Source organism: Lissotriton helveticus, chromosome 3_1 (genome assembly GCF_964261635.1).
Source record: "Lissotriton helveticus chromosome 3_1, aLisHel1.1, whole genome shotgun sequence".
Taxonomy (NCBI): Eukaryota; Metazoa; Chordata; class Amphibia; order Caudata; family Salamandridae; genus Lissotriton; species Lissotriton helveticus.
Window position 1 is genome coordinate 1,393,422,783 of NC_136061.1, and position 18,638 is coordinate 1,393,441,420.

The following is an 18,638-nucleotide window of genomic DNA, read 5'->3' on the forward strand; positions in this document are numbered from 1 at the left end:
TAGTGCCCATCAGGGCCTGATTACGATCTTAGCGGATGGGATACTACATCACAAATGCGAGGGATAGCCCGTTTGCCAAATGAAAAGTTCCATAGGATATAATGGAATTGTAATACGGCGGACAGGATATCCGCCACGTTAATATCCGCCAAATTCGTACTCAGGCCTAAGTTTTTCTGATATGTCTTTTGTCTTTGGCCAGTGAGGACTCAGACAGTACTATGCATGATGCTACTTAACACCCAATACAGTGGACTGGCCTGCAGGATGTGCCCAAATGCACTGCAAGGGAAAAGTTTTTAACCTTCCACTTTGGCAGGTTAGGGAAGCGAGGTGGAAGAGGTTGTGTCGAATGCCTGAATCCGTCAAGATTGCAAGCTTCCTGTAAAAGTATTGTTGCATAAGAATTTTACCAAACAGTATGTAAAACCACCTCTTATTTTAACTGCCGCGTTATGAGTGCAGCGCTTTCGGACGGCCCAATGCAGCAATCATTATACATATTAGTTGTAATACATGTAGTTATTTCCGTTTTTTTATTAACAGTTTTGTCACTGCCTATCATAGGAAAGAACGTAAACAGCTGTCCAAGTGGAGAATTAAATAATAGAAAAAGGATCGGGGAAAAATAAATCTAATGGTGAGCTCCTAGCTTTTCTATGATCTCTAATTCTCGGGCAACATCTTGCACACTACGGTAGATTAGGATAACTTGTCTGATCTCTTAATATTCGTTAAACAATAGACTAATATATAATACGCTACTAATCGGGGGATCCGGCATCATTGCAGAGTTGAAAGGTCATTTTTAAGTCAAAATACAAAAGGCGCTAATGCATAAAGAAACTTCTCTAGGCTCGCTTTAGAAGCCTGTAACCGCTAGTTACTGCTGATGGTGAGCGTGTGCTTGCAACTATGGGAATAAAATATAGGCTATAACATGCCCCCCTCCCCTCTCTTTTTGACAATTACAGACATAAATTGACATCTCTTGTCTAAACAGAAGTGGAGTGCTTTATTTGAACACGAAATATTCTGACCATGGGAAGTCGTATTCCTTTGTCTTTTAAAGTAAGTAGAACCTAAAGGACGACTAATCATCTGCAATGTACAATAAACTATACATCATCAAGGGAAAGCCCTGTGTATTTCTAAATATTAAAATGACTGTGGCCTTTCACTAGGTAGTATTCTATAACTACTATCCGGTTTCTCCCCTCTATTGTCACATTCTAAATTTGTAAATCAACTGCTCTAGAAGCCCATCATGAACTGAGAAATTTCTCTCTTGTAAATAATTAGTCGATGTAGGATGAGGAAGACAGCTGGTGAAATATAGGAATATGTTGAATAAATGAGATTTGTGGTTCATGGTTCAAAATAGATGCTTATGATGTAAATAGAAACCTATGTAACAATGTTTGAATTAGGAGGGAATATGTACATATGTTTTTTTGAATAATGATAATGAAATGTTTAAGAGTGGACAGAAAGTAAATGTAAATATTTCTTTCTTTCTTCCTTTCTTTTAAAGATTATTACAGTATAACCTTGTGGCTCCTGAAGAAGGCGTTTGTGGAAACGCCGAAACGCGCGTCGAACAGAATTTAGTTTTCTGGCCACGTTTTATGTTCTTGTGAATATGGGTTCTTTATACTTTAGGATTTAGAAAGAACTTTAGTTATTCACAGTTGAAAGTCTATTTCATTTGTCTATCTGTATATTTTAAATATAAATTGATACAAGAAGGTTTTATGAATTGTGGTTCTTGTTCACTTTTTTAATTACTGTGTTATAATAAATTCTCGTTGTGTTATATACATGTGTATTAACTCCCTCCTTTATTGTGTTTTATAATATTTTGTTGTTTGATTGAATTCTATACAATTAATTAATATTTAGTAATTTTATTTGAAATGTTTTGAATTTTTTGGTGATTACATAGAATGCTGATGAGTCTATACATTAGGTAAATTATTTTCCTACCCAGCTGTCTTGTCTGTTAGCTATTTGTTTTCACAAAATGAGTGCAGCGCTTGAAATTACTTGTAAAACATACCCATGGAAATATTGTTAAGGTATTGTCACGGTATTTCGCTGAATGGTTTTGCAGCCAGATTCCGAGTTTTTCTCTGAGGAAGGGATTATGGTGCAGGATTTTTCTTTGCGACTTGTAAAACAGCACATTATTTCACATTCTGTATTGTTTGGGCACACAGATTCCTATGAGTACCTAGAAATTTTCAGTGGCAAAATACCTCAACTAAAAACAGTTTGGTCGCAACTTGTATTTTGAAATCTGGTGCAAATACTGTTTTGGCCCAGCTTCTAGATTTTTGTTGGTGCATAATGTGCCTGCAATTGACCATCGCCAGTACCACGAACTGTACGGCCAACAATACCACCACTCTAACGGCACCAATGCCAAATACCACCACCACCAATACCTCAAATATTCCAACAGTACCACTACAATAAGAAATATCACCATCATTTACACCACTAACAATACCAAAGCCTCAACAATATAAAACTACCCGAACTGCAAGCATAGGCACAGCAAGGCCTGTCTTTAATGTGCTAATTTATGGAAACTACATTTCTGCACACCTCTACTTGTATATACGTTATCACATTAAACCCAAACGTTTTGGCTTTGCCAATGCTTGTCTCGGAGAAATTGTTTGTTATGCTAAAATTCCCACGGTGCATTTGAGATACATTGTACAATTCTTTTAAATTGTTTTCACACCATTAGAAGAAAAAATATTACAATTCATTTTTGTTGTTTAGCATGAATTTTTATGATCGATAATTGCAAATAGAAACGAATACTCAAATGAACATATGTCAACAAAACAAGTAAAAATCAACATGATGTTAAAAAAAACTGCACCATTGTGCAACAGTAGTTACTTATGGCAGGGCACGTGATGGATGATTCAATCTCACTGTACCTGCAGTTTCCAGAGAAAGTCCAGCCTCGCTGTGGATTCCACCTGCTGGGCATGGAGGTAAAGTGCCAAGACAAACACAGTGATGATGATGGGAGTCACTATCTTCAGTGCCACCCTGGGCACGCTCTCCGAGCTGTGATGGGGCAAAGACAAACCCAAATAAAAGATGGGACTCCAGGTCACGTATCTGTACATCTTTAGTCAAGCAGTCTGGGCACAGGAGCCATTGTTCAAACAAGGGCTAGAAAAGCCTTTGCACTTGGATGGTTCAATGTCATGAGGAGATAACAGTCTAATTTGACATACTGGTAATTGGCTGAATTTTGATTAACTATAAGTGGCTGCTGTAAAGTCAAATAGGCAAACTACCTGAATCTTCATCAAACAATTGGACTTGTTTTACTTTTACTGCATGACTACAGGCTGACTCAGTTGACCAACTGTCTGAAGACTCAGCTGATTCTGTTATAATCCCTGTATCTATGGATATTGCTCAAAGCAAATAAGTGCATTGACTAATTGTATGTGTATTGCCTACAACAGACCTTGACAATTGTCATTTTTTTAGAAGTGAGCTGAAAAGCAGATGTTTACCATAGAAACTCTTGGTTCCCCTTTCTTCTTTCACAAAAACATCAAAGTTTGTAAAGATCTGTACACATCTGTAAAGTTAGATTATTATTTTGAACGCTTGCATTGGTTGAGAGCGCTTTGCAGTGTAGTGGCAGACAATATGCAGAAATCTCTTCTAGGAACATAGGAGCCTATTAATGAACTGATTTATTTATTTATTGGATTTGCGGACAGTGAGCAAAAAAACAGGGCAGTGAGCTGGAGTTATTGATCAAAAAGCCAGGTCTTAAGAGCTTTACGAAAGTGGGTGTAATTACTTTCTTTGCGAATGTTAGAAGGCAGAGTATTCCAGAGGGAAGGACCGAGGTAGGAGAAAGATCTCACACCCATTCTGGAAAGTTTGACCCTGGGTACAACAAAGTTGCCCTTGGTTTTTGATCGTAAGTGACGTGAAGGAACATAGGGGCAGACAAGAGCTTGGAGATATTGAGGGGCAGTGCCTGCCTTGATTCTAAACATATAGCTCAGGGCTTTGAACTTGATTCGGTTCTCCACCCTGAGCCAATGTAAGTCCCTCAAGTGTCTAGAGATGGGGGAGGCCCTGGGGATTCTGCAGAGGAGTCTTGCTGCAGAATTCTGAACTAACTGAAGTCTGCGGATCACGGCCTTATAGGAGCCCAAATATAAGATGTTGCCGTAGTCGAGCCGTGAAGTAACGAGGGCGTGGACCACGTTTTTTTAGTAGAGATAGGCAACTTCCATAGAATTTTCTTGAACCATTTCAGGATGGTAAAGCATAACGCTGTCACTTTGGATCGCTCTTGCACCACCCAACCTGGTAGTCATGGGAAGGTGCCAAAAAGATACACCTTCTCAGGGGAGGTGTAATGAGGAGAAATCTCTTTATTTCTCCTTGTTACTTCCTCTTTCTATGTGTGCTGCATTGTGTAGCACACCCATGATTGTTTTTGTGCAGGAAGGTGTTACTTCTTGCACAAAAACAATTCTATATGCTTGCAATGCAATGATTCAAGGGTGCATGTGTTGGCCCTAGGATGCCAAAATGTTGCCAGAGCAGGGGAAACGGCAGGAATGTGCCATACTGCCTTAAATAGGGAGCATTCCTGCTTTTTCTGTGTCACCCAGATCAGTGCAGCAAGGAGACCTGCTGTGCTGCACTGCGTGATATTCTCGTAAATAGGCCCATAGTCACTTCAAGTCTGTTTGTACTAAACAGTATAAAGTCGGTACAAGATCAGCTGCCCCGCCCTTGGAGCACCATACTCTCCTTAGCCCACCACTTCCTTCAGGGTGGTGGTTTAGTTGCTGGTGTTTCCTTATATTAAGGGCGCATATGGCTTGGAGGGCTTGTTCAAGTGCACCTTACTCCCTTGGAGCGCACTGCTAGGTTGTGCAGTACATAACTTTGCACTGGGTCAGGATATTTGATTTCGATTGTGAAGTTCTACGACAGAATGTGTAATTTGATACATACATTTTTATAAGTTATGAAAGAATGCTGCAAAGCATTCCTAAGCCGCATCCTTTTGCAGTTACCCAAAAGAAGGACAGACAGTGTTTCGAAAAATATTGTTGGCTGTGCCATTTGTGGAGCTACCAAACAATCTTCGTGAACAGATTTTAAAATCTATGCAACATGTGCTGTTTCCATTGGTTTGGTGTTGGTAGAAGACAGGACAGTTTGATAGCATGTGCATGCATTTGATTGCCCATGGAAACAAGGCATTTCTTTTAAAAAAAGTTTAGTCCCTAAATGCGTGGGCCTCAAAATCTCATAACCTGTAAATATAAGGAAAGAGTAGAAAGTGTCCCTTTTTGATATGGTCACACCCACCTTTTGCTTGGAAAAATGATGTGATTTTGACTGACAATGCACTGGGCTCCTGCTAACCAGGCTCCCAGTGCCAGAGCTCATTCCCAAAACTGTTCAATTGTTCCCATAATTGGCAAAATCTTTAGCACCGTTTGTAAGTCCCTAGTAAATGGTACCCTGGTACCTAAGTCCTGAGGTACTAAAGAGGGTCCCTAAGGGCTGCAGCACAAAGCACCTGGCTTGGTAGCTTACACATATGTGCAGTTTTGGAGTTGTGGTTTATGTTTGCTTACTTGGACTAAGCCACTATGTGTCAATGTTTTTTCAAATTAAAGCAACGAGTAGATGCATGTTCAGGGCTCATTGACTGACTTAGCAACATCTAAATGTGACCCGTGCTCCCACACCCACAGAAAAAGGACCATAGAGAACTGAAGTGCAACATATGTATAATAACAGCGAAGAAGTCAACAATCAGGGCAAGGCTTGGATGGGCTTGAAGAATGATGTCTCCCATCACCCAGTAAAAGTGAGTTCTCCAGATGAGGCAAAAGAAGGAGGGGGCATTTATTCTGTACTTATTTCACCTCAAATATGATTTTATTTTCGAAGGGGAACTCAATATTCTTTGAAAATTAACCCTGTGTCTTTCCAGCACCAATACATTAACCCGTCAGCCTATCTCTCTATTTCCAGGTGATTTTTTTTCTTCAAGAGTAAATGACAAAAGAGAAGAGGAATTACTCTCAGATACAGGAAGGGATCGCAGATAAATACAACTATTTCCTTCTGCTCTGCCCATTTTCTTCCTGCTTAAGAGACATGAGGACTACATGGTTTCAAGATGTACCTTTGCTGTCTTGGTACTATTATCCACAGATGTTTTTCAAATTATATTTTTAAAACAAATAATGTAATTTACTCCTTTTCTACTAATCTGGCTTTGAGGCTTTACTATGCATTCACCACGTGTTCAATTAAAACACATTTCATTATTATTAGAGCATTCCATACATTTCCAGTCTAGTTCTATAAACACACTCGTAATGAAAACGAAGTCTTCAAAACTGTTCAAAACACTGAGTATTACTTATTCGTAGAAGACCAGATGTGTGTGCCATGTTTGGGACTGAACACCATCTGCACAAGGTTCTCTGTGGAGGAAACGTAGCTTTGCAGTTTTCATTGTTGCCCATGAAAAGACAAGGAGCTCGATTTTAATCTCGTCACCAGAACTGTGCACAAAAAGTGTAGTGTTCTGGGCCGGTGGCGTAGCTAGGCCTTATGACGCCGGAGGCGGCCCCTGCGTTTGCCGCTCGCGGCTGGCGAAGGTGGAGGGGCGGTGCTGGCCACCGTCCCCAAACCTCGTGCCCCCTTACTACGCCACTGTTCTGGGCAAATGAAATCACTTGATATCTATGTGCCTAAAATGTAAATGTATAAAAGGTATTTTTGCAATGTAAAAAACACGTGAGATGCAAACCCACTTGGGTTATGCAATATTCAGTTGTTCTCCACCCCATCCCTGGTGAACAGTCCTGCGCAGGTTTGAGCAACACAATCACAAACATATGCATATACATGAAATGCAAAGAGACGACTGAAAGATAAAACATGGAAAAATAACGAAGAAGCGCTTTCTGTCACTTAGTTTAATGAACCACACATGATAAGTGTACAGGGAGGCCAGTCCTCTGCTTTCTTTATTAAAATAATATGAAAAAAATCAACAGACACTCCCCACCCCCTTCACTCCAGATTCATAACATATTTCCCAGAGAAATACCACCGTATTTTTTCAGGAAAAAAAAACGAAATTATTTTTAGCGAAAGAAATGTTTCTTGTGGCTAAAAATTTAGGGCCTCATTTATGAAGGCCTTGAGCCACTGGAACGTCACTTTTTCCCATTTTAAAAGTGACGCACCAGCGGCGCATGACCTTCATAAATAAGGCCCTTGGAGTTAAATTCAACAGTCCCGAGTTATAACCCTTGTTTCTCGCTTCAATGATTTGTGCAACTGTGAGCAATGACGGAACTAAACACCATAAATAAAACTTGAAAAATGGCAGCGTTGGTCCAGCTGGTTCTCGATCAATGGCAGATTTTCAGAATAAGTAGCGGCTACCAAACAAACTGCATGAAGATATGAATAGCCTAAAAAATCTGGCATGGATCCGGTCCTTTATTACCCTCTGCAGTTTTATATAGCGCAAACTTGTCCCAGGGCATTAGAGCGTTTTACACGGGAAGCAGACGTTTAGGGGCCATTTCACATCACTAACTTAAGACAAAATCCTAAACTTACTACTTTTGGTATTCACAGAAGGTATTTAGTAGTAGTAAAGTTAAGATTGTGTCTTAAGTTTGACTTAAGACAGACTTAAGACAGACCTAAGACAAACTTAAGACAGACTTAAGACAAACTTAAGACAGACTTAAGACAGATTTAAGACAGACTTAAGACAAACTTAAGACAAAATCCTAACTAAAGTTTGTCTTAAGTCTTTCTTAAGTTTGTCTTAAGTCAAACTTAAGACAAAATCCTAACTGTATTACTAATAAATACCTTCTGTGAATACCAAAAGTAGTAAGTTTAGGATTTTGTCTTAAGGTAGTTCTGTGAATCGGGCCCTTCGTACCTGAGAACCAGATATTATACTATTTAAGGCAAGGGAGGTTAAGTAATTTGCCCAGAAGCAAAGGGCGTCGAGCCAAGGCCAAGACTTGAACCTAGTTCTCCAGGTCTCTAGCCGCTATGCCACATCTCCTTCTAACACCTCCAACGTATGACATGGAATATTTTAAGCATATGTATCAACTCACCAGGGCAGTGTTCTGTTCGAGGATTCTCTGGAAAACAGAAAGGAGACACTATGAAATATGTCATATATATATATATTAAACAGCAGATAAACTACTTCAGAAAGGTATCCCTTTGTAATAGTCCCTTCTCCTCGCAGTACTGAAGTTTACACACTAAGCGGTGCTGTAGTTACATGATGAAAGAATAGATGCCTTCGAATTTATGGTGTTCCACAATCACTAGGAGAGAGATTTTTGCATCAACACTCTTAGCATATGTTAATATTCCATTTCCATTTTAGGCGAACAAATACGACAGGCATTTCAACGGTTGACCTTATGAATTATTACTTACGAAGGTACAGAACAGTGAAAGTTGAGCTCCAAACAGCTCCAAAAAACATCATATACCATCAAAAATACAGACACTCAATAAAAAATGTAACCGTAAGTTCTAAGAAATGTGGCCATTTGGCCCAGGAAGTCAACCCACCAAAATGCTAGCACAAGTGATCGAGATATCATATACCCTTTGATCCAAAGTCACCACCATTGTGCTGACCAGTAGCAGCTGATTGTTTAAGGGTGTAGGCTCCTCTCCATTTTTTGCAAATATATAGTGTCTGTCAGCCTGACAGACATTCTTTATATTTGGGTCAGGCAGCCAGGGGCTAAACATGCTCTAAATGCGCAGGTGCCTGGCCGCCCGAGCCAAACTTTGCCGAGCTGAAGATTTCACAGCCCTGTGGGCTTAAACTACTGAGCCCGGCAACGAGCTTGGAGGTACTCCCCCTCATGATGAGTGTGATCAGGAGACACAACAATTGGCTCGGACCTGGGTACCTCAGTTTTAAACCCTGAAGGGGTTAGGTTCGAAAGTCCATCAGTGACATCTCGACCCAGGGTGGAGTCGGCTGACCCCATCTCACTCTGTGATGGGTAAGGGACTGCTGCATCCTCTCATTGGCTGACCCATAACAAGGTCAGCCAATGACAGGAGGTGTCAGTCCTAATCCTTCAGGATCTACCAAGGCCACTCTGCGGACCGGTACTTTTTTTATCAATGTTGGGTGTACGTATGAATGTATGTGTAATTGGGCATGCAGGCATGCTGTGAATTATGTGCCGTGTGTATGTGCTTGTGAAAGATGGGTTGTTGCAAATAAAGATAACACCTTGGTAGACAGGCCACGTAGGTTATATGATGTAGGTTTTGAGGAAGTTGCAATTTTGTAGGAAACATTTAGCACATTATAATACAGAAACATATTTAAACGTCAACGTTATTCTTCTCTATCCCTTTAAGAAAATAAATGCCTTTCATAAATCGTGATTTAATGTTATAACTGAACTATAGAGCCTGACCTATATGTGAAATGTGCCCTTTTAAGCAAAATGTACATCTCTTTTCCTCACACCATATGACTTCACTGCATTTAGATTGTTTTCCTTGCTATCTATTTATAATAACCAAGTGTATTAATGAAAATAAAATGCTTGTGTTGTTTACAGTTTGTGATCTAACCAGGACATACCTGAATTCAAATGTTTCATTCCATATAGCAGGTCATTGTTACATGATGGGATACTAACCAGCTAAAAGAGTAGGCTTGCAAAACCTTCTTAGATGCAACTTTTTGCTATACATTGTAGCCACCTCTGAATAATGTCATGCCAACATGAGCATTTACTGTGGGAACCAAGGACGAAGAAGACAGGCCATTGGAAAATCTTTCCCATTGGATGATGAAATATTCACCTTGTTCCCTCTCAGGTTGATGATAATTGGCTGGAAGAGTTATTTGACACAGCAGATGTTTCAACACCTATTATAAGTGCCGCAACTGGCAACACCCTGGGATCTGACAAGATTCCAATTGACTTATTTAGGCATAACGCAGTTTTCTGGGCCCCTTTACTTACCAATGTACTGAGAGCTGTGTTTGAGGTAGCCTTCCCGGCTCTTAAAGGGAATCAATCATAGTGCCCATAATTGAGAGAGGGAACCGGAACCTCCCAGTGAGTTACCACCCTATTTCCCTATTAGGCATTTCTGTGAAAATCTTAGGGTGTGTGATCATGGACAAGCTAGAAGAATGGGATGAGGAACACTCTTTTTTCTTTAAAGACCAATATGGGTTTTGTGCCGGCCTAGGCACCATGGAGCAGGGTTTAAACCTTTTCCTAATTTTAATGAAATACATCAAGGCCAGGAAAGGTGCCATACACATGGTTTTATGGACATTTCCTGTGCCTTTGACCTAGTTGATAGAGGGAAACTTTGGGAGTTAATGGTCCAAGCAAATATTGGATCAAAATATGGTCTGGCCGTGAGTGTTGTTTCTCACACGAGGTCATAGAGGACTGTAAGAACTCCAGACGCATGATTACCATTACCTGGCTAGCTTATGTCAAAAACACATTTTCTACCTTGTGGCTGAGCAATATCTTTGTCTCTCTAGAAAGTGTCAACTCCAGCATGAAGGATTTGGTATCAGAAATGGTTATTGAGTGCAGGGGAAAGTCTAAAATTGTCAAGGCTCACTTTTTAGCAGCTTTTCTAAGGACAGGTTCCTGGTTTAAAACACTTTCATGTTGTCCCTGTGATGCTGTCTCCACACAATCCACAGCACACATTAGACCTTATTAAGAGATTGGTGGTCAGACCACCCGAAAACCGAGGCCGCCATTAGCCCTCAGGTCTGGCGGTATTTAGATCGTATTACGAGTTGACCACAGGGCACGCAGTGTGGCTGTGGCCGTCTTGCGGTGGTATGTTAGGGTTTTCCATATCTATCAATGTATGTGTATTCATTTTGACTGCACACGTGGCAATGTACACATATGCATGATACATGTGGGAAAATACCACCTACCCATTGCCTGAGTCCAACCCATATGAGGCCAGTCCAGCAATCGGTATACATTATAAAAAGGACTCCCCTGTAGATCGCCTCAAACAAGTTCATAGTCTTCTGGTTGAAGATGCTGCTGTGGAGGGTGGCCCTAGAGAAAGGAATCCATGTTGAAATTTGCCTGGATGAACAGGAGAAGAGAGTTGCTATGGCCAGCTCGAAGCTGCCAGTCGGACCGCCGCAGTAAGCTTGTCAGAAAGCCAACCTGTAATACGGGCAGCGGTGAAGCTTCCCCGAATCACCCTATTTAGAGGTAGGCCCTCCAGAGAAAAGTAGACCCCGAAGGGGCAAAAGAAAAAGACACACCGAACACCAGGAGCACCACAGCGGGAGCGAAGAAAGACAAGGGCAAGAAGAATGAAATCAAAATACCCTAGTCATCAACATCCGACGAACCCTAGCAAACCTATTGAACTAAAAACTCTACAAAAAGGAATGTCTTACTTACCGACTACCAAGACAACCAAACTAGAATTGGAAATCAGTCTATTTAAACTCAAGAGGAAAATACGCCTCAGACATTTTTTCGACAACGTGTTACCAGACCAAAGACCTACCAGTGAAGACCAACTACGAGGACTAACACCGCAAAGCACATATATGGCACCCATCAGCCATAAGTCATTTGACACCTTTGAGAACCTGGTAAAACTCGAATTATCCAAATTGAATTACGCAAAAAGCACGCGGAATACCATTCTAACGCAGAAAGAAATGGGGATTTTGAAAAAAATAGCAAACAATCCCAAAATTACTTGCCAAACGGCTGACAAAGGTGGAGCAATTGTGATTTTAAACACCACACACTATGAACAGGAAGTGGAAACACACTTATCGGACTCTACCCTATACATGAAATTGGACGCTAACCCTACGGAATCTTTTTCGGGTCAACTAAAGATGATCATCAACAATGCATTTGATATGGGCACAATCAATGAAAGGACAAAGACATTTTTAACACCAAGTCACCCTAAAAGTCCGACCATATACATAGTTCCTAAAATTCATAAGGATTTACAAAATCCACTGTTTCGTCCAATAGTGTCCACAAAGGGCAGCATACACCAACCTATTGGACAACTACTTGACAAGTACCTACAACCCAGTGTTACCAAAATGAGAACATACGTTAAGGACACTACCGATTTCCTGAACAAACTGCAAGGGATTGAATTGACACTAGATGAACCTGTGGTACTTTGTACTATGGACGTGAAAGCGTCATATACCTCAATACCCCACCAACAAGGCATTGAGTCTATAGAGCATGCTCTATTACAATCAGTTCTAGAGATGGACATGAAAGTGTTTTTAATGGAACTACTGTGTTTCACTCTATACCAAAGTTATTTTAGGTGGAAGGAACAATATTTCTTGCAATAGTCGGGTACATCCATGGGCAATTCGGCTGCCCCAGCCTACGCTAACCTGTTCATGGAAAGATACGAGGAAGAACATATACTCAACAAAGAACCATGGGTAAGTCACATAAAAATCATTCTAAGATACATAGACAATGTATTCCTAGTATGGAGTGGACCCAAAACAACATTAATCGAAGCGATCGATAACCTCAATAAAGCAGACGATCGGATACAATTTACATCAGAGATCCAAGATTCGAAAATAACCTTTTTGGATGTGGAGATCACAAAAACCGCTACAGGCTTCATCACAGACATCTACCGTAAACCTACAGACCGCAACAATCTATTACATTATCACAGCTTCCATCAGGACAGCTTCCGTTTTCACAAATGCTACGAGTTAAAAGGATGGCCTCAATACCACAAGCAGCTGAAATGAGAATCAATGAAATGGAATCCAGATTTATACAAAGAGGGTATCCTAAGGATGTTTTGGATCAAGCAAAAAAAAGGTGCACTCAAAAAACCCGACAGGAACTACTGCAAAAAAGTCCCAATAAAGACAATACCAGAGTTGTAGTGGTATCTAAATATTCCACGAAAAGTAAAGCATACCGGAATATCATAAAGAGACAATGGTCCATTTTAGCACAAGAAATGGATTTTAATAACATCTTTGAAGAAGCACCAATTTTTGCTTACCAAAGAGCCAGAAATTTGGGCGAAATTTTGAAATTTAAAACTGAACAAAACACACAAACCTATAATGGAACAGTTCCATGCTACAACTGTAGTAACTGTATTAACGTCATGAGGGGAGTCACCATTACCCATCCTAGAAAAGGTCACACCATAACATTGAGAGTAACAGCCACATGTGACACTATGAATGTGGTATACTTATTGAAATGCCCTTGCAGTCAGGGATATGCTGGACAAACGGAACGGAAGATGAAGACCAGAATGAACGAACACAAATCCAACATGCGCATCAAATCAATGAAATCCACAGTAGCGTGTCACTTCGTAGAGAAATCACACATCATCAGCCAACTTCGATTCACTATTCTTGAGATAGTACCCAAAGTTGAAGGAAAAGATAATAACAAACTATTGCTGCAACAAGGGAATTACTGGATATACCAACTTGAAACTTTAAAACCTTTTGGAATGAACGAGAGAGTAGAATACAGTTGCTACCTGTAATAATATCTCTCTATAACATCATAGCCTTTTTTTCTTAGCAATATCTCCCCAATGAGCATGATTCCAAATTGAACACTTATATAGTCATATGTTTAACTATTAATTAATGTGTTCTTTTGACATGCCCATGCATTTACTTTGTTTTTCTATCTTTAATTTTTTTTCTATTTTCACTTGGTACCACTGATTTGCAGCTCACCCCAAGATGGCCCCACAATTTCAGTCGCGTTAGTCCTTTCCCCATTTTAGTTACACACACGTTAGTGTTTATTTCCGCATTTAAGCGTCTTGGCAAACATCGCATTTGTAACCACACGGCGAGGAATGCTGAGCATTTGCCCCGTATGAAGAAGTCAGCGCACCCTTTTACCGGGGCGAGGCTGAGTTATTTGCACTTGTAAGTTACTGCGCACGAAGCTACAAGATCAGCGAGTATGCGAGTATGGCATGGTGCGCATATTTAAACTGCCTTTTACCTAACAGCATTAGAACACGAGCACTAAGTACGTGCGTTCTTACATAGTTAAGACAACGCGAGTATATTTACGCTCACCCGACGATAACCACATTTTTTATAATGCACGTTCCCAAATCACTCACCTACCCATAATACACTTTAGCCAGTCACTTAAACTGGTTAGAATATAGTTACTCTTTCTACGGGGCAGAATTTTGAGAACTTTTGAGTAAGTTGCTACCGATAGACATCATTAAGCACAAAGCACATGTAGAAATTCACACGTTTTTTGTGAAAGTAGGATTATTTTCACCAAGTCACGACTGATAGGCTAATCATTATTTATAGTCAGATCCTCGTGTATTAAAGCTATACTTTTATTTGTAGATATATGTTCCCTGATGAAGGCTTAATATAAGCCGAAATGCATTGGATAATTATTTAACATGTATTTTATACCCTTGCTAACATTTTAAAACAAAAACGCTGTTTAATGCTTTTATATTATCACCCTTTATCCACATATTTTTATTTATGTTGGAGTTTTGTATATTATAACTGGTTGACTATGTATTATATTTTGGGATTTTATGGTCAGCTTCTGAACGAATAAAGATATTTTTTATTTTATTTGACATATTCAGCTGTTTTTGCAACATATTAAGTGGCTTTTCTATATAGTACGTGTTCCTAGCTAGAGAGTCAAGGTATTCTATGCACTCCTACCCTGCCATGCCCCTTAGGACTTTATTATGCTAACTTGAATTGCGATAAATTATTGCTGATAATGATTTCCTGGATTTATCCTCATGCAAAGTGAGGAGAATTTCTGTCTTTACTCTAATCAAAGCTACTGCTGTGGTTATCTTTCTCTATTGCCCGTTTAGACGGTTGCTACTGCAAATGTACGGAGTATTCGGCTGAAACTCCAGAACTCCCTTTTATGGGGAGTTCGATCCTTTACTTAGTTATCTGACTTTGCTCCATAACTCACTTGCTCTTTCCAGAAGGAACTCTTTATGGGTTCTTGTTGGGATGGGAATTTTCAGCTTAGAACAGGGACTATATTCTGAATGGAAGATGCTATTAATTGCTATCCTTGTTCTAAAAATTCTTATTTTTATTATTTCTGTAAATGATTTATTTGACTAATCAGAATAAAAAGAACAAAAATACTGACTAATCTCTTAAAGAGAAAATACACTTTTTAAAACTTCATCATACCTCTCTTTGCTGGCTGCAAATAAAATGCAAATAATGACGACTTTGTTGTGAAATGCTCCATTCTAACACAGTGGCAAAGATTCATCATCCTAGGAAGCCGCAGAACTTCCAGGTTCGCTTAGTAAGTTTAAAGTGATGTCATTTGTGGAAATGTTTATAAGATTTCCACGCTTGCAGTTTATTAAAGAAGATAACTCTAGTTACAGGTTACATGTTATAGGGTGAATGTATATGTCCCACCAGGAGCAGCATCCTACTGCTCAGTCTGCTTTCTCCAACTGTCGCTCTCACAGGCCAGGCCCTCCTCAGCATTCCATTATATCAGACACACACTGGCTGAGTAGCAGGGAAACTAGAGAAAAAATGCATTACACCTACATCAGGATATAGCACATTTGCTCCACTAGGAAATAATTCAAAATACATAAGGGAAGTCTATCTTCCATCTCTCATTCAAGAAGCAGGCAAAGGGTCTCTTCCAACCTACACTCATCCCAAAGACAGGGTATCTTGTGAATAACAAAATAGGTGTCTTTCAACCCTCGCTCAAACAGTAGGCAAAAGGAGTCTTCCAAACCTCACTCATCCCTAAAACAACAGGACACTACATAAACATTTGCCCATAATAAAATTGGTGTCTTTTAACACTCACTCAAACAGCAGGCAAAGATTATCTTCCCAAATTTGCTCATCCCTAAAACAGCAGGACACTACATAAACTTTGAACACCCTCTCCTATACACCTTGCAGGACCAGGAACACTATAACAAAATGAAACTCTCACAAAACAGACTTTCTTCAAGTGGAACAAATGCACAATACTTTCTGTAACTGCACAGGCAACAATACTCTCTGCTGTAATTTCAACATGGTATTCACATAGAATAGTAACAACACGGTATTCACATAGAATAGTAACAACACGGCACGGCAGTAACACGAAAATTCTCCCCTCTGGTGAGCAACCGAAACGCAAAATCCTCCTTCATGGTGAGTGACCTCTCACCCAAACACAATGCCACAATGCATTTTCTCACATTTAAATGGATGTCAGAAATAGTCCTCTTCCCTGGGTGTTCTCCTTCCTCTGAATCTGATGTGAGGTGCCGATGAAAGTGACTAAATGTTTCTTTCCATTCCAGGTAACAGTTAAACTAGCGAAAACATGCATTACACCTAAATCATGATATAACATGGGTGTTTTTGTACATGCTTGTGAATGGTTTGGTATGAGTGAGTGAGCATATAGAGGGGTGAGTGTGAGTATGAGTGTGCATGTGTGGCCTGCCCACCTGTACGAATTACCGGCCGGCCCTGGTTGATCCATGACAAGGTTTAGTCAGTCAATAGCTTTCAATCTTTTGCTGAGCAACTTGGGAAAGGTGAGTAAGTGAACTTAGGGAAAGTAAACTGGTTTCTTAAAGCTATCTTCATTCCACTTCATTGTGTGTCTTCTTTGCCTGAAACACCTGGGCCAGCAAGGGCAGGGCGAGAGCTACCAAAAGGCAAATCAGGAGTAGCGACTGCTACTCCTAGCAATCCTTAACTTATGCACTAGACATGACCTCACAGCCTAAAGCTCCAGTGTCATAACAGCTGAAGAAGCCCACCTTGGCAAATGAGTAGCCACAATCACTTGATGACCACTTATCATGAGGGTGCAGCCTGGGAGACTGAGTCATACAACTTTGTGTGTTTTCGGTGCTTCTGCACTGACTATCGGTGTCAGGGTCAGGCGCACATCGTGTTAATGTGGTGTGGGTCTGTGCTCTGCTGCGCATCCACTCCCTGTTGTCATGTTCTTGTGTTCCACGACCAGTGTCTTTGGGCCAATGGAAACCATGAAACAGAGATGGTAATCTGTCACACTGTAGGTGTATTACATACTGTCCTGCGTACATCTGCATTCTTTATTTATACAAATGGAGATGCCACACTTCAGTGATATTGAGTGGTGCAGGGGGCTGGAAAGAACCATTAACAACATAAAAAATGGGGTCTGTCGAACCTGGCCGTCTTTCAGTGTCAACCCAGATTTTTGCCTTCCTCTGCCATCTTTTGCTAAACCTGCTTTTATTGGCTTTTAGGACTTTGTGCCGTTTTCCCCTGCCAGCAAGTGGTAAAGTGTTTGTGCTCTCCCTTGTAAACATGGTAAAATTGCCCTACACCTGACTGGTACATTTAATTTGCATACAAATCCTTAGTAAATGGTACTACATATATGTAGGGCCTGTAAATTAAATGCTACTAGTAGGCATCAGCACTCATGGTGCCACCCACTAAGTAGCCTTTAAACATGTCTCAGGTCTGCGACTTCAGCCTTTGTAAAGTTTTAAGCTGCATTTTTGCTTGGCAAAATATATCTTTTACCAGGCCTAAGCCTTACTTTTTGATACTTATGAGTCACCCCTAAGCCCCAATTGCTCAGAGGGCATGGTGTGTGGTATGTAAAAAGTAGATGTGTGATTAAGTTTTACATATCCTGGCAGTGAAAACGTCTTAAAGTCGTTTTTTACTGCTGTAAGGCTATCTCTTCTATAGACTAACACTGGGGTAGCTTATGACAGTTAATAAGTGCTAACTACAGTTTGGGACCTGATAGAGACATGTTGTTTGCACTCAAATAGATTGTTATTTGTAATCCTCTTGAATGGTAAAGTCAGATTTTAAATTACTATTCTGAAAATGCCACTTTTAGAACGTTGGCATCTTCTGCCTAAACCAAATGTACTCTTCTGCAATTGTCCTGGGTCACATAACTGTGAATGGCTATCCTGTTGTGAGTTGTGTATTGCTTCCAGACTTTGAGACAAAAGAGGCTTAGGTGTAAGGGGAGAAGGTATTCCTGACTTGATGGTTGGGAAGGAGTTGTCTCCTGCTCTGATTTCACTTTATAGGACCCTGCCCACAGCATACACAAAGGAACCTGGCACCCGGTCTGCCCTTGCTTTTGTCAGCATAGACTAATTGAAGCAAAACGCAGGGGACGGGGAAGACCTGACCAGATCCAGTTTTAGGAGGAGGCCAGGAATTCCCCATATAAAGTTGGCACCAGGTATGAATGTGGCATCTTCAGAATCTCTCATCAGAACACTCCTGGACTTGTGGAAGATTCAGAAGAAAGACCGCCCTGCTGTCTGAGTAACACAGACAACCCTGCTGATTGAAGAAGGAAGCTTGGACCTGCTTGCATTGAACCCAGGCTACTCAGAGTGATTCCAAGGTCTGGCAGCTGACCTCCTGTGTACCGGCACGCAAGAAGCTTCTGGAGGCCTCCCTGCAACAGAACAGCTGACCA

The 18,638-nt window shown here is 40.5% G+C and overlaps 1 protein-coding gene across 1 annotated transcript in view; it reads right to left on the reverse strand.

The window, feature by feature from the left end:
- The window catches only part of ADCY5 (adenylate cyclase 5), a 951,006-nt gene that overhangs the window by 62,590 nt on the left and 869,778 nt on the right, over positions 1–18,638 (reverse strand). Inside the window, exons 14-15 of the mRNA XM_078682034.1 lie at positions 8,190–8,216; positions 2,958–3,090 (exon numbers count right to left, since the gene is read on the reverse strand). Coding sequence (XP_078538160.1) covers positions 2,958–3,090; positions 8,190–8,216 — 160 coding nt within the window. The remainder of the gene's footprint in view (positions 1–2,957; positions 3,091–8,189; positions 8,217–18,638) is intronic.